Below are 16393 nucleotides of genomic sequence, written 5' to 3' on the forward strand. Positions count from 1 at the left end.
TCTCGAGTTACCTCAGCATCTGGAATCTTCCATTATTCAAATCCCAAATTATAGACAGAAGATTTATTGGACAGTGAATATTGAAATGCTGTCCTTATTTCTTAACAAGGATTCCACTTTTGCCAGACATGGCGGCACACACTTTTTAACCCTAGCATGTGGGAGGTGAGGCAGTAATCTCTGTGAGTTCAAGACCAGCCTGGTCTATATAGAGAGATCCAGGTCAGCCAGGGCTATTCAGTGAGACACTGTCAGACAAACAAATGAACTAACAAAATAGAAAAAACTCACACTTCTTCATTATAAAATCAACAGCATTTTTTTGTTGTTGCTGTTACATTTTATGTCTAGGAAAACATGTTGACTTCCTTCTCTTATAGCTTTTGAATTAAATACATCAGCGAGACATAACTGCCAATAGAAAGGAATTCATCTCCTGTGAACATTCGCTGTGTTCCTGAGATCCCATTAAGGCCTTTTATCTACGTTTATTAACACGGCCGTTGCTTTCCTTTCAGCCCATCAAGCTGGGAGACCATCTTAATAGCATCCTGCTGGGCATGTGTGAGGATGTCATCTATGCTCGGGTGTCGGTTCGGACCGTCCTGGATGCTTGCAGTGCCCACATCAGGAACAGCAACTGCGCGCCTTCGTTTTCCTATGTGAAACAGTTGGTAAAGCTGGTTCTGGGCAATATTTCTGGGGTAAGTAAGCTACAGTGCTAACGTGTAAGCATAGTCATACTTGAAAATCAGTCATATCACAACTTCTCTTGACATGTACAGTACAGTTTTTCAAGATAGAGAATGAAAAATTGGGACTTACTGTTTTAATGTTGATTGTTTACTACAAACAATACTTTAAAATTTAGAATTCTATGCAGTTAATGAGACCTCCGTGTTTTACGAAAACCTCTTTTTAAAGATCTTTATTCTAGAAAAGATTGTAGAAGGGTAACAGCTCTGTCCACCCCTACTTTCCTCCTCTGAGCCTCCCCAGAGATCTCTGAGCAGAGCACTGTAAGCACCCTCAGGGGGATGCATTCACCCAGAGTGATTTCAGAAACACTTACCGGACCTACTGTTCCCAGACTTCTTTCTCGCCCTCATGTGTCAGGGTCCCCCGTGAACTTCTCAACCTTCTTCTCCTCTGGTGTGAAAAAGAATCCATGGTCTGCTGCTTCCTGACACTTGAACGTCGCCACTCTCTCTCATCCAGAATGAAAAGAACTTGAGAATAAAACCTGTATCTAATAACCCGACCTCTGCTCTTCTTCCCTCCAGGTGTGCTGCCCCGTTCTCTCTGGCTGGGCCTGCCACTTTCTGTGGCTTTCTGATTGGTACACACACACACACACACACACACACACACACACTCTCTCACACTTACCCACTCTTGCTGCATGATGGCCTTCATCCAATGCTTGTCCCTTCTCCATGTGAGATACAATCTTGTTCTGTCACGTGGTGTTCTTCCTGGTTTCCTCTTAATTCTAAGTATATACGTATTCCACATGCTTTGCCATATGGTAAGAAATAGGCTCAGAGGTCTCCTAGTAACATTGTGAACTAAACTTTAGTGATGCTCTGTTGGGGCTGGGGGATTGTAATGGGGCTGATGGATGGAGTTTTCTTGCTCCGGCTGCTCCCATTTTATGCCCCGATGTCCCTTTTGGAAGGAAAACTACTAAAACTGTGCTGTGATATGTAGTAAAGACACAGTCAGAAGCTGCACATCTCTGACCACAGGGCCTTGCTGTTCCTGCCTCCAGTGGCCACTGTGATGGTCAACGCACTTACTTAAGATTAGTCAGCCGTGAGCCAGTCAGCAAGCCAGCTCAAGTGCCTTGGATCCTCTAGTCTTCAGGGCTTTGACCCTAATTTTGACTAACTGTAAGAGCTATGGTTATTACTAAACAGCATCCATCCATGTCACCAGGCCTTGTGAAGGTGACAGAGCTGCTTTCAGGCACTCACACGGTGCTGCCACTTCAACGAGTCTATAACAGCTATGGCAGTAAGAGTGGTGTGTACTACACCGGGTACGCCGTTGATAACACACCGGGTTGCTTTGAGAATTAGGTATGGTGTTGATAATGCACTGTTCAGGGCCTGGCATAACTGTTCGCTAAATGGCAGTTGTTACTGATAGTGGCCTCAAAGCAGGGATTCACATTATCTATAATATTCACTGTATTCCTGTTTCCATCGGTGCAGTATGACTGACTAGTTATGTCATTCAAGGACAGCATCATTTCAGAAATACTTCCTTTTAAATCTTCTTTCAAATATGAAATAAATTTCTTTGAGCTGTGAATATGCTAATAGAATTTTGATCTATACGCAAACTTCAGTAATAAATGTTAAAATGTGTGTGCACAGATGCAGGCGAGGGCACATGCCTTTGAACTACACTTTTAGCATCATTGTTCTCATCAACTTTAATCTGTATTTATCCTGTTTTTCTCATCTAAGTAAGCCAGTGTTCTAACTTTCATCCTATGTAATATGGAGTTTGACCTAATTTGACATGGCTTACTTTTTATAAGTATGGTTTCAGGCATTGAAATTTCAGACCACTGACACATGTTGTTACAGAGAGGATTTCGTAATGCATCAGTTTAAATTGTCACTTGCCAACATACCCGGTTTAAAGATTTTAGCAGACTATCTCATTCTGCAAGCAGTATCTACGAAATTACTTCTGAAATAATTTAAATTAGTATTCTCAACGTATAGCTGCAACCAGAGAAAGTTTTATTATACAAATTATTGTAGCCTTAAAATTATGTAAGTCTCATTTGAGAGATGAAAGTAGTTATCAGAATGAGGAAAACAGAAGGCCGCAGTTACTGCCTTCAAATGGAGCCACTTTTAATCTCGAGTCCCCAGGTACAGCTCGCTCTGTGTTTTGTTGCCTTGTAACTTTCTAAAGATAGACTGGCCAGTCCTGGTGCATATAAGCCTTACCCAAGCCATAGAGATTACAGTCAGATGTGGGGGTCTCCTTACTTGCTACTAAACCCTGAAGGTTGGGTAATGTGCTATTCTGTGGACAGTCACTGACCCCCCCATCCCCGCTCCCCCCCAAAGGATTAATTTATCAAACTTGATTTTTGATTACCTGTGTACAGACGGATCCACTTTCCCGTAGCAGTGAACAAAAACCTGACCGGAGCCAGGCCATTCGAGACCGACTGAGAGGAAAAGGATTGCCCACAGGTAAGAGAGTGTGGTAGAGCAGTGCTAGGCCTTAATGCTCTTCTCTTGTCCTTGGACGTGTGCTTGCCTGCCTTAGAAACCTGATCAATTAATTGTGACTGGTTCATGAGGATCCGAGGATGCAGAGAGGAAGCCCGGGATGGAGAAACACATCAGGCACAGCCATAAAGAAACACTGCAGTTACGTAAAACGTTCACTGCCTCAACTCCCACTTGTGCTTCTGCCCTTCCCAAGGCCCTTTGATCAGGACCACTGTCTACTTCATCAGGGCCGTTTATATTAAGGTTAGATTTTACAGAATGACCAGATGAGCACATACACGTATTTATAAGCATAAAGACCCACGCAGGGAAAGCTCCAAAAAGCAGCATCATTCTTCCTGTCCTCTGTGTCCTCTGTTTTAGCTCCCTTCTAATAGGCAGGGGCCACTGAATTGATTCCATGAGGAAGTATTCCAGACCTTGCGCTTGTCAAATACTGCCATAGTTTATTTTGTAAATTACATCATCAGGAGTTATTGAAAGTAATGATAACATAAACGTTAGCAAGAATATTTTGTACAAAGAAAAAAATAAAAACAAATATATCCAAATATGTTCTAATGTATGTAATTGTATAAAATAGATTGGAAAATTAGCATTTCTAATTTTTAACAGACAACCAACATATATCTATCTTATTTAAACAAAACAAAACAAAAAACAACAGCAAAAAAAGAAACCTGTGAGAAACCTTTCTTGTAAAATTGATAGATAGACCCTAGTTTATCTGTACTGTTTGCAGAGTTCTGAAACTTCTTCAGCAAAAAGTATGTACTCCAAACCAGGGTCCTGTTTCTCCTGAAGTCAATAAGAGCAGTACATATGCTTTATGGGAATTCTGTGCTGTGCTCTGGTTGGTTACATGTCCATGTGTTTTGTGGGGACTCTGTGCTGTGCTCTGGTTGGTCAGATGTCTGTTTTGTGGGGATTGTCTGCCATGCTCTAGTTGGTTAAATGGACATTTTGGTATTTTGCTTTCCTTGCTATAAATAAAGATGGTTATTGTTTCTGAAAAAGTATCTTAGCTTTCATTTCAAGATACTAGAGGATTCTTTCTCAATATATATTATTTATATGTGAATAAAAATACAAAGTGAGGTTTGTCTAAGTTAGATATTAGAATGTTTTGATAGCGGTTATTTTTAATCCCTTCTTTCAAGTCCTCATGTCCCGTGGATATGTGACACACTGTGGCTAAAAGTCTGCTTGCTTCTCTTTGTACTGTATCAGGATTTAAACTATGATAATGTATGTTCATTGGTGCAAAGGATCCATCAGTTTCAGCCACTCTCCTTTTTTGGACAGAACAGTTACGGGAAATTATTTATGACTGTCAGTAGCAGTCTATGGTCACTCGTTTTCCCGGGGCTCACTCTGACTGAGCATTGAAATAACGAGACGTGAGATTGGCAACCTTGGTTTTTGTCTTCCCACTCTGCTTCCCTCTCTCCCCCACTCTCCCCCTTGCATGTTCTCCCCCTCTGGTCCCCTCCCTCATGCCTTCTACACCTCTTCCCTTCTGTCCCCAGCCCTCCTGGAGTGTCCCACTATTCACCACTCCTGCTGGTTACATGGTCATGCTGTATAGTTAATGTCTCTGTGTTACTAATAAATATAATTTTATATATTAATGATTAATTCTTTTAGATGTTCTGGGTTCTTGCAAGAATGATGTGATATTTTTGTTCTAGTTCATACCAATCAAGGATCTACTGGGGGTAAAAAAAAAAAAATCACCCTGCTATTGCCACGTTTAGTGTGTGAAGTCTTTTTTTTTGTTTGTTTGTTTTTGTTTTTCGAGACAGGGTTTCTCTGTGTAGCCCTGGCTGTTCTGGAACTCACTTTGTAGACCAGGCTGGCCTCGAACTCAGAAATCCGTCTTCCTCTGCCTCCCAAGTGTTGGGATTAAAGGCGTGTACTGCCACGCCTGGCTTGTGTGTGAAGTCTTAACGACCGTGTCTTGTGTGCACAAATGTGTGTATGGTGGCATCAGATGCCCTGGAACTAGAGTTACAGATGGTTGTGAGCTGCCGTGTGGATGCTGGGAATTGAACCAGGCTCCTCTGGAAGAGCAGTCAGTGCTCTTAACCATTGAGCCATCTCTCCATACTCTGACCCTTTTCTTACTGTAACAGTAAAAGCATTGTAAATTGTTTGAGAATAAGTTTTAATCCCTTTTAATTTATGGCTTTAATTTTATTCTAAAACGAGGCAATGGCAATTCTAATATTCTTTAGGATTGGAGTCATGGACTGTTACAATACAGGTGATGAAGGAGTGCTCATGATTTACAAACTAATAGAAGTCATTTATAGTTGGTTCACAATCTCTCCTCTCTCTAAACTGAAGAGATTTTGTAAAGAATTAACAATGTGTCTCTCAGGTGATACTGAATTTTTTCTTTTTGTTTTTTTGTTTTTTTTGGAGTAGTAAAAGAATCAAGTATTTCCTCCAATTACACCCTTTTTGGTTAAGTATAATGGAGGAGGAATCCTGTGTTCCTAGCCAGTGCTTGCATGATAGTAATAATATTGTAAGGAGTCCTTTTGATTTTTTTTTTTCCATTAAGGCCTCTATGAAGAGAAGCAATTAGCAGCCAGTTGTCAGTAGCATGTACTAATTCAGAAGCTTAAGACTAGAAAAAAAGTTAGCTGTTAAAGAATAGAATTCTGGGGCTGGATAGATGGCTCAGTGATTAAGAACATACCAGATGTTCTTTCAGAGGTCCTGAGTTCAATTCCCAGCACCTACATGGTGGCTTATGACCATCTGTAACATGATCTCCTCTTCTGACATGCAGGTGTACATGCAGATAGAGCATTCATATACATTAAATAAGTAATCACCATAGATATTCTTCTAGGATGCTGATGTTCCATTGCGGCAGGCTAGCTCACACCCCGGTTACTAGGAGCCAAGTAGCCTGAGCCCCGCATTGCCAGTGAAGCATTCTCCTCATTGTTCACCCATTGGCAGTGTCCATGGGTAGGTAGTGTCAGAGTACTAGGATCCAGATCACAGTGTTCAATAAGGAATGCAGTGAGACATACGGGCAGAGAGAAACAGAGGCAGGTTGAAAGAAGCCAGCTAGTTCAGGGATAATGCCAGGATCTGTTGTGTGATTGCTAAATTACTACCATTTGCTGTGTCAAGTATGAGTGGATGACTTGGAGGGTGGCTTATGCATCTTCTGAGATAAGCCACAAAAGTAAAGGTCTAAATTGGTGGGCTGTCATCCCCTATGGTTCTTAATGCTGTCATTCCTGATTGCATGGTTTCCCTCTACACCCATACACACACACACACACACACACACACACACACACACACACACACACACACGATTCTTGCCAAGCTTTATTTTAGGGGACACCTATCCCACCATCAGGTAGGTAGGTCAGCATCATGGCTTCAGAAACCCGGGAGTGTGGATAACCCTGCTTCTTCTTTCTGTGGACTTGAGCACATTTTTAAGAAGCGCCAAAGAACTGAGGAGCCTCGTTAGTGCTGAGATGCCATTTCAAACTTTCCTTCCCAGAGATGCTGGGTGTGAATGGGAAAAGAGAATGGTGCTACCCATCACATATTAATTCACATGTAGTAAAAATAGCTAGAACATATGCTTTACAAGGAATTTTTTTCCAGTTTAATTGAAATAAATGTGGTACACTCCGTGAAGGCTTTTTAAATTCAAATTCATAAAATCTTTTTTTGTTTGTTTGTTTCTTTCTTTTTCAAGACAAGGTTTCTCTGTGTAGCCCTGTCTGTCATGGATCTTGCTCTGTGGAAGGCTGGCTTCTAATTCAAGCCATCCACCTGCCTCTGCCTCTTGTGTTCTGGATTAAAGGGCCAGCCACTTCTGCCCTGATGTTCTTAAGTCTTTTATTTGTAGCTCTTCACTCGATGCTCATTCCTCCCTGTTTATTTGTAGCTCTTCACTCGATGCTCATTCCTCCCTGTTTATTTGTAGCTCTTCACTCGATGTTCCTTCCTCCCTGTTTGGATTTGAGCAAACTGTGCCGTCTCCAGAAGGAAAGCATTTGTGTCTTCATGGTAAAACTGGATGCTTGTGACTGGTGATGATCCATGTCCATGAACGGAGATCAGAGCCTCCTGAGAGACCGGGAAATCTAACAGTCGCCTTTTATCCTACTGGGAATAGTGTGGTACTCTATTAAAGAAAAGGTCTAAGACTTTTATGGGAACCTTCTGATCTCTGGTTTCATTATTTCTCTCAAAAGAAGTTATAAATCCCCTCTTGGTAGGTAATCATGCACCCAGGGAAACAAGGCAGAAACAGAAAGGAGAAAGAAAATCTAATTAATTCTGCAGTTGTTGAGAAGAGCTCAGAAAAGTTCAGGTGGGTTAGCTCACTGATCCTGTCATCTGTAAAACAGAATGTTAAATCATACCCACGTGTGGTAGAGGGAAGAAAGGAGCAACATGGAAATTGACTGGCTGGCACAAGCTTTAAAATCAAAGCCTCTCAATAGTAGTCTGTCTTTCTGCTAAACGATGCCGCCGAAGCTGGATTTTAAGTTTTAAAATCAATTCACTTGACCACCACTCTCTCCAGAGCTATTTTATAAGGAATTGTAAACATGAAACCAATAAGGCAGTCGAGTATTGTTCTACCCGGGAGTACACATATGTACAGATATATAGTATAAGGGGTCATCTTTATAGTGAGACAGTGTGCTCATTAATACAGGCAGGTCTGCTGTGTTCTGCTGCAACAGTCAGGCCGAGGAACTGCCCCAGTGGCAGGGCTGTCATGCTTCCTTGGAGACTGCAATGGTATTTATTGCTAACTGTGTAAAATAAGTAGCATGCGCGCATGTTAGCAATATTGGGAAAGCAGTCACCTGGTGTACATTTTGTTTTGTCTCAAGTACAGATGAGCAGGTGCTTCTGCTGTTACCCGCACATGCGCTTTGGCCAGCAGACTTGAGCATCTAAGAAGCCTGGCATGCCATGTTTCTTCTCACCCATAAGGTGAGAACTCACATTTTAAGTTACTAGATTAGTCAATTTCTCCCTAGTGCCTCCTTAACAAGGTAAAGCAGTTATGCTGCTATACTATATCCTTACTTTATTTAGTGAGATTTGCAGGTTTTCAGAATTATTATTTTATACCATATCTTGTTTTTACATAAAGAACCATCTTTTATGAAAAATAACTTTTCATCCTGTAATGGGTAAATTAGGCACTTCTGTGTCCGATTGTGCAGTTGAAGACAGCAAGAACATCATTAGCATGACAGAGTGTGACTCAGAGTGACAGACTATGACAGAGTGTGATGATAATCTGGCCAGATAGGAGCAGTTGGTTTAAAAATATTGGTTTAAATTTTTAGTTTGAAAGATAATGTGTTTGGGCCAACCGCCATCTGCTTTTACCATGTGTTGTTTCCATCCCTATCCAAGGACATGTCTCCTCTTTATTCCAAAATGTAAATAAAACCAGTCACAGGCCAAGCATTGCAGCAACAACAACCACTTAGCTTTGTTGTTGTTGTTGTTGTTGTTCTTCTTCTTCTTCTTCTTCTTCTTCTTCTTCTTCTCCTCCTCCTCCTCCTCCTCCTTCTCCTTCTTCTCCTTCTTCTCCTTCTCCTTCTTTTCCCCCTTCTCCTCTTCCTCCTCCTTCTTCTTCTTTCCACAATGGTTTCTTCCTGCTTTAACATTTCTGTAACATAACTTTATAACTCTTAGACTTTTGCATTAGATGATTTATTACAAAGATCTCCCCACTTTAACATTTTTGTAACTTTATAACTCAGTCTTTTGAATTTAGTCATTTGTGACATGGATCTCATGCTGGCTTCCCACCTTGTTAGCCCAGCTTCCTCAGGTCTGTCTCCTCTCCTCATCTTTCTTCCTTCTTAGACTGTCTTTTTCTGTGGTCCCATTGGTCTCCAGCTAGACTTCAATTATGAATTGAGATCATCTTTTATAAGTAATTGCTGTGCGAAACTTTAAGTCCGTGATTATCAGCAGATAGGACTTGCAAACTTGAAGAATGAATTGCATTATCTGTAGAAACAGAACAAAATTGTGATAATCTTTTAAGTAGGTTGTTTTATTTTTCCTCTGTATTTTCTTGTTTTTTTAAAATATATGTTTATTTGTATTTTATTTGTATGAATGTGTGTCTAGTTTTATTTGAGAAATTCACACGTGACCGTTTGGCCTGTGTCACTCCTGCCTTTCCACCCCAAATTCCTGGCCTCTTCTACTGTAGTGACAGTGGCGTGTATCCAGCTACGTGTGTATGCGCTCGCACATCTTTATGTGTGTCCAGGACTGACCACAGTTTATTGGGATCCTGTCACTGGAGGAAGCTGATCCTTCCCTCCTTCATCAGCCATTGACAACCTAGAGTTCTTTATCTTGGGACAGGATTTGTGAAATTTCCTTCTGTCCATGTTGGCATGTCAACCAGTATTGTCAGGAGGCCAATATTGGTCAGGCAGCTGCATAAGTTGGGAGTTCATGGGAGTATTTTTATAATGTCTGGGGATACTGCCTAGCCCAGCACGAGCACCCTAGTTCTACAGTGCCTCTGCCCCCATTTCTATGATGTTCCCTGATCCTCACATTTAAGGGTTGCTCTGTGGATGTGTCAGTTGGGGCTGGGCACAGGCACACCCTCACCTTACACCTTAAGAAATTAAGTTTGGGAGTTTTAAAATCCCACTTATCAAAAAGATGTTATTTAAAGGATCATTAATAAAAATCTCTAAGGAAAACCCACAACTAAGTGGGGTGTGGGTGTAGTTCTGAAGCTGATACTCGAGGAAACCCAACCTTTGGAAACCCATTAAAGGATTAGAAAAAATCAAGAGCAGGTTAAGCAGCCTAAGCAGGTAGGGAAGCCACTAGTGATGTACAAGTAGGGCTGCCGAGGCACAGGGTGGCTGGATGCTGACCCAAGCAGTGGGAAATAGTGAACAGAAAATAAGGCATTGGAAGAGAGTGGTCAGGGGAAGTGTGGTGATGGGAGGAGTCTGTCTTGGTTTGGTTTGCCATCTGAGAAAAATTAGATGGTATTTCTGTCTTAATGGGAGCAGCTCAATAAAAGGGGAGAGATCCTGGCACCGTGTGTGCACAGCAGACAAGTTAAGCAAGAACAAACACATTTGGTAAAGTAAACAATGAGGGAAACTCAGATTACGTGCTGGGGCCTGGCCTCCACTGCTTGGAAGCACCATGCTTTGAGGCAAGGAAAATATCTGTACGTGGGTGGGTGGGTAGCCAGAGCCACGGGAAGGGGAGGAGGCTCGGAGTCACAGGAAGGGGCCACGGGAAGGTGCTGTTGCCTTGGTGGGAAGTGAGGGGGGTCATCAGCTCAGTGACAGTGAAAGTGGGAATTTGAAGAAGAGGAAAAGTGGACTCACTGTAGAAAGTGAGTTTACTGTTAGCACATGTTATCAAGGGAACACAGTGGCTGAGCATGAATTTGTGGTGTCTGTATCCTGCTCGAATTTTCCAAAGTTTGTTTGCTTGCCTAGAGTCAGGGTGACCAGAAAGAACGAGGACTGCTGCATTCATGTGTGGCTTGGGATCCCCGATCCTCTCAGTTCTTTTTTTTTTTTTTTAAATAGATACATATTTTGTCAGCTTCCAAGAGTATGTCTATTTTTCAGTCCATACAATTATTTTAAATTCATTAGTTTCAGGATGTGGTGTGTGTAAGAATTTCACTTACCCCTAAAGGACTGTGACATGGCCACACTTAGAGCGTTCCAGCTTAGATTAGAAGCTAGATGACCTGTCTGGGTGAGTTGTAGTGTGTTTCCTAATGTCCTGTAGTTCCAGTACCTCAGATATGGAAGCTGACCACAGCTGCAATTTACCAGCTCCATTCACAGAGATAAGAACAAACAGCTGGGGGTTTGTGTTAATTATTGATCGCATCAGCTGATAGGAATGCACTTGTCACTGTATTGTTAGGGTAAATTTGTTTTCAAATAATTAAAGCATACAGTCATTACTGAGAAGAGACAACTGATTGCTTCAAATGAATTTGTAAGTAACTTCTTGTTACTCAGAAAGATCTAGTCATATTACATAGCATATTTGCTTTCAAAGAGAAACCACAGAATATACCAGAGACAATTGTCAGAGTTTTAGGATTATTGAGGTTGTAGCTTCAAAATATTTTCTACATTTTTTTTTCTGGTACTGACTGGACAAATACCACTTTGGGTACTGAATATGTGGGTTTATATAATTGATATAGCTGGATGGACATTTTTGTTATGTCTCAAACAGAATAAATACCTAGTTTTAACTATCAAACTATAAAGATGAACCTAAATTTAGTATTGCAGCTAAGCTAGTTTTTAGTCTAAATAACAATGTAATGAAAAATTGAATTTCTTTGACAGTTTCAATGGAAATGATCTGGGTTTTAGATATACTAAAGATTTCTAAAAATATATCTGTATATAATCTTGAACTTAATAATTACATGCATTACAATTTTCTTTCTATACAGAATAGAAACAGTTTTGTTTTTCAGCTAAACATATCTATTTATAAGATCAGAATATACCAGGGCTTTTTACTTAGAAACACACATATTTAGAGGTTAAGAGCATATTTTAGGCATTATATTATCCTAAATCATTCCGTAGGTAATTGTTGTTCTACAAACGTTGCTACCATTAGCGACTTGACTTCATTTTAAAACCACATCATTTCCCTTTGACGACAGAAATACTACTCCGTAAATGTAATATATGTAAGCATCACTTGTGTCTTAGGTATTGTGATGCAGTATAGCTCAGCGGCTGAGTTATTGCATGGAGTGTCTCTGGCTTGGGTTCCACCTCAGTATGTGTTCAGCGGCCATGTTTCCACCCTTGGCATCCCTGAGGTCACCTGTCTCCCATCCTCCACTGCGTCCGTCACTTGGGGAGCTGGCAGCACTTCCGTTCTCAGCAGTGGGTTACATGCTAGCTGATTCTCTAAAGATTCTGCGCCTACATGATAGATTCTTATCATTCCAGGAAGAAGCTCCACTTCAGACGCACTAGACACACACGAGGCTCCACTCTCTCAGCAGACCTTTCTTAACAAAGGGCTTAGTAAGTCTATGGGATTTCTGTCCATCAGAGACACACGAGATGAGGAAGACTATCTCAAGGATACTCCATCTGATAATAATTCCAGGCATGAAGATTCTGAGACTTTCTCTTCCCCTTACCAGTTCAAAACTAGTACTCCACAGATGGATGCACTCTCCAAGAAGAAGACATGGGCTTCCTCCATGGACTTGCTCTGTGCAGCTAACAGAGACATTTCTGGAGAGACGGGCAGGTACCAACGCTGTGACCCTGAGACAGTGACAGGACGGACGTCCATCACTCCTAGAAAAAAAGAAGGAAGGTACTCTGATGGAAGCATTGCCTTGGATATCTTTGGCCCTCAGAAGGTGGAGCCGGTGATCCACACCCGAGAACTGCCGACCTCCACCGCGGTATCAAGCGCTTTGGACCGAATTCGAGAGAGACAAAAGAAACTTCAGGTTCTGAGAGAAGCCATGAATGTAGAAGGTTAGTGATTCTCTGTTTGTCTGAGAGATAAATGAATTAAAATATTAAACCATTTCAGCAGTCTAATTTCCATGGCCATCTGGGTCGCATTGACTCCTGCCCACTTCTGTTCACTCTCTGATTAAAACTCTTATCAGAGTGCTACAGAACCCTGCGGCAGGATGCTCCCAGGCACCTCTCTGCACTTTTAAATCTGAGCTCTTCAAGGATCTGGCAGCTTTGAGTATGTTCTGCCTCTTTGGAGACTCCTGGTGCTGAGAAGCTGTGGGTGAGATCTAACCCATGGATTGAGCAAGCTATGCACCAGCTGGCCTCTAGACCGCTAGCTAGAAGGACCAGGCGCACGGGTGTGAGGATAGGCATAGCTGGTGTGAAATAACCTTTGGGATATACATTTCCAAAAGCGTGGTATCTATGTGTGTAGATTTAAATAAAGTCAGTTTAGACTTTTCACAACTATGAGTTGAGTGCTCATCCCTAGTCTGAGTTATGCCACCTTTAAAATGGACCTTTAAAATAGATTAATTAAATAATGAATGTAACGAGATTAAATAAGTCATTCGTGACATTTTTAATTTGAAGAGTGTAAGCTCAACTTTATAAGTTAGATAGCAATGTCTCACTGTGTTCCTTTGGCTAGCCTGGAACTCGGAGATAACTCATGGTGTGCACCAGTGCTGGTACTCAAGGTGTGCACCACCACGCCCAGCACATGTTAAGTTCTTATCATTCCATGTTAAAGCTGTTTCCAAAATATCCAAGTCACATACAAAAAGAAAATCAGTACATTGAATTGAATAAAGTTATGTGTGAAACATATGGATAGTGGCTATTTTGCCATAAATGTATGTAAGAGAAAAGTGGATTTTCAATTAAACTTATATACAGACACACACACAGACACACACACACACACACACAGACACACCTGCCCTGGAACCCATATATAGATCAAGCTGGCCAGATCTTGAATGTATTTGATGATGAAAGCTTTGTAACTTCCTTGTTTCTTAGTCATAACTATATTGTCCTGTGTCATAGCCATTGGGAAACCACTTTATAATAACATTTTCTACTTAGAGTAAGGAGTACCGTACTTAAGGACATAACTGTCTTCTCTATGTGCAGAGGGATGCTTCTTCATGTGTGTGTAGATGCACGTGTATTTGTGTGTTTCTGGAGGCCAGAGATCAACCTTGGGTGGTGTTCTTCAGGAGCTAGCCACAGTTTCTCAAAAACAGAGCTTAATTTTTACCATTGTGCATATTTGGGGAGTGTGGCTGTTGTAAATTTGAGTGCAGTACTCTGGAGGCCAAAGACATCAGATCCCCTAGAGCTGGAAGACAAGACATAGGGGATTGGAGCCCAGCTTGGTTCCTTGGAAGAAAGCATGTGCCCATAGCTGCTGAGCCATCTCTCCAGCCACCACCTTGTTTTCTGAGTCAGGGCTTCTCTCTGGATTCAAGGCTTTCTATCTAAATAGCAAGACCTAGAGGTCTGCTTGTCCTCCATCATTCCCCATGCCAAGGCCCTCCTGCCCACACACAGTGTTAGGATTATTATAAGCCTTGTCCCCAAGCCTGGCTTTTACGTGGTGCTGGAGACCAGACTCAGGTCCTCATGTGTGCATAGCAGACCCTTGACGAAAGAGTTGCCCATGTCCCCCACACCCATAGCCATCTCAGGCAGTTGGTTCAGTACAGTCATTCCATAGACTGCCTTCATTCTGCTGAAGGCTTGCTCTTCTGCTGCTTAAGTTGAAGGTATGTGCTCTTTCAGTAAAAGACATATTGCAGAATTTTCTTTAACTCAGAAAGTACTAATTAATAAATCTAGAATTATGGAGGAAATAGTGGATATTTAATTGATATTGTGAGCTTGTGTGTAATATGCATTGTATAAAGTATCAGCCCACCTTATGAGGAAATAAAACATATTCTTTACATGTTTGTTTGAGTGCTTCATGTGTGTCTGCACACTGTGAGTGTGCTTGGTGTCTGTGAAGACCAGGAGAGAGCATCAAATCCCCTAGAACCAGAGGTACAGATAGTTGTGAGCTTCCATGTGGGTGCTGAAAACCAAACCCAGGTCTTCTACAGGAGCAGCAAGTACTCCTACCTGGCAAACCATCTCTCCAGCCCTGGTGCTATGTGTTCTTGATCTAAAATGGTTTCAAATCTTTCAGAGATGGGAAATAAAATGATATGTTTGTTCACTCTATCAGTTTTAGCTTTTAGAATTGTGACAGCACAGAGCAGGCACCTTCTGTAGAAAGAAAGAAAAGTCCTTTCTGTTAAAAGAAAGGACTGTGCCTTGGAAACCATGTTAGCCCCTTCAGAGTGCCTGAGATGCGGCTTGCACGCTGATAGAACTGGCTGTGCACTCACGAAGACACGACAAAGAAATAAGACAGCTGTCAGTCAAACAGATGAAACTTACATGTAACCTACAGATAGTGAAAGATGCACACAGTCAAAATGAACAACCTACAGATGATACTGAAGATGCACACGGTCGAGATGAATATTTCTGACATTTAGAATGAGCAATCACTTCTTAATGTGAACATTCAAATAAAACCACGCAGCTGGACATATCTCAGGCTTTTAATCTCAGCATTTAGGAGGGAGAGGATGGCAGATCTGTGAGTTTGAGGCCAGCCCTGTCTATATAGTAAGTTCCAGGCCAGCTAGGGCTACCTAGTGAGCCTCAATATCAATAATAATAGATAATAAATAATAATGATAGAACCATGGATCTGAGATGGCTAAGGGGTAAGAACATTTGCTCTGTACAAAGTAACAGAATCCACAGAAACAAACATTGTGTAAGGAGCTAGGTGTGAACATGCACACTTGTGACCTCATAGTTTGGGGGCAAAATCCTACAGATCCCGAAACATGCAGCCAGCTTAGCCAAAACAGCAAGCTTCCAGTGTTCAGAGACTCTGCCTTAAGAAAATCCAGTGAAAAGCAGCAGTGCGGGTACCTGTTGTCTTCTTCTGACCTGCACATGTGCAGATAAACACACTTGGTACCTGCCTATATGCACTGCACACCACACACACACACACACACACACACACACACACACACACACACATGGAAAAGAAATAAAGTAGTCTCTATATATTGGCTTTCAAGGATTATTTGCCTTAATATTTTGAAAGTTAATATTAGTATGGATTAGTAAAATTATTTATATTTGAACCTTGGTTTGAGAGCTAAAAGAGATCAAATGTGAATGGAATGGGAAATTATAAATTGAACTATGGTTGTCAGCATAATATATTTTGTTTGCATAAGTAACTTTTAATTTGACAACCTATAACAAAATACATAGAGCATGTGATCTATTTGTCTCATGAAGTAGCATCATGCTTTAGTAGAACTCAGATATGCAACTTGAGTTCAATCAGGTATTTCTTGAAGATAATATGTAGTATTTTTAAACCTCATTTATTCATATAACTATCTATACAAACATAAAACTAGCTTATACATCCTACCCAGATCTTGAAATTTTATGTTTGTTAGAGGATATAAACAAAAAGTAAAAGCTTTCTTTTTT

General features: G+C 41.2%; 1 protein-coding gene across 1 annotated transcript in view; it reads left to right on the top strand.

Moving 5' to 3' along the window:
• Positions 1-16393, top strand: part of Ptpn13 (protein tyrosine phosphatase, non-receptor type 13) — a 173170-nt gene that overhangs the window by 63898 nt on the left and 92879 nt on the right. Inside the window, exons 5-7 of the mRNA NM_011204.2 lie at positions 519-704; positions 3134-3221; positions 12278-12823. Of these exons, the coding sequence (NP_035334.2) occupies positions 519-704; positions 3134-3221; positions 12278-12823 (820 nt within the window). The remainder of the gene's footprint in view (positions 1-518; positions 705-3133; positions 3222-12277; positions 12824-16393) is intronic.

The sequence above is a fragment of the Mus musculus genome, chromosome 5, assembly GCF_000001635.26.
Source record: "Mus musculus strain C57BL/6J chromosome 5, GRCm38.p6 C57BL/6J".
Taxonomy (NCBI): domain Eukaryota; kingdom Metazoa; phylum Chordata; class Mammalia; order Rodentia; family Muridae; genus Mus; species Mus musculus.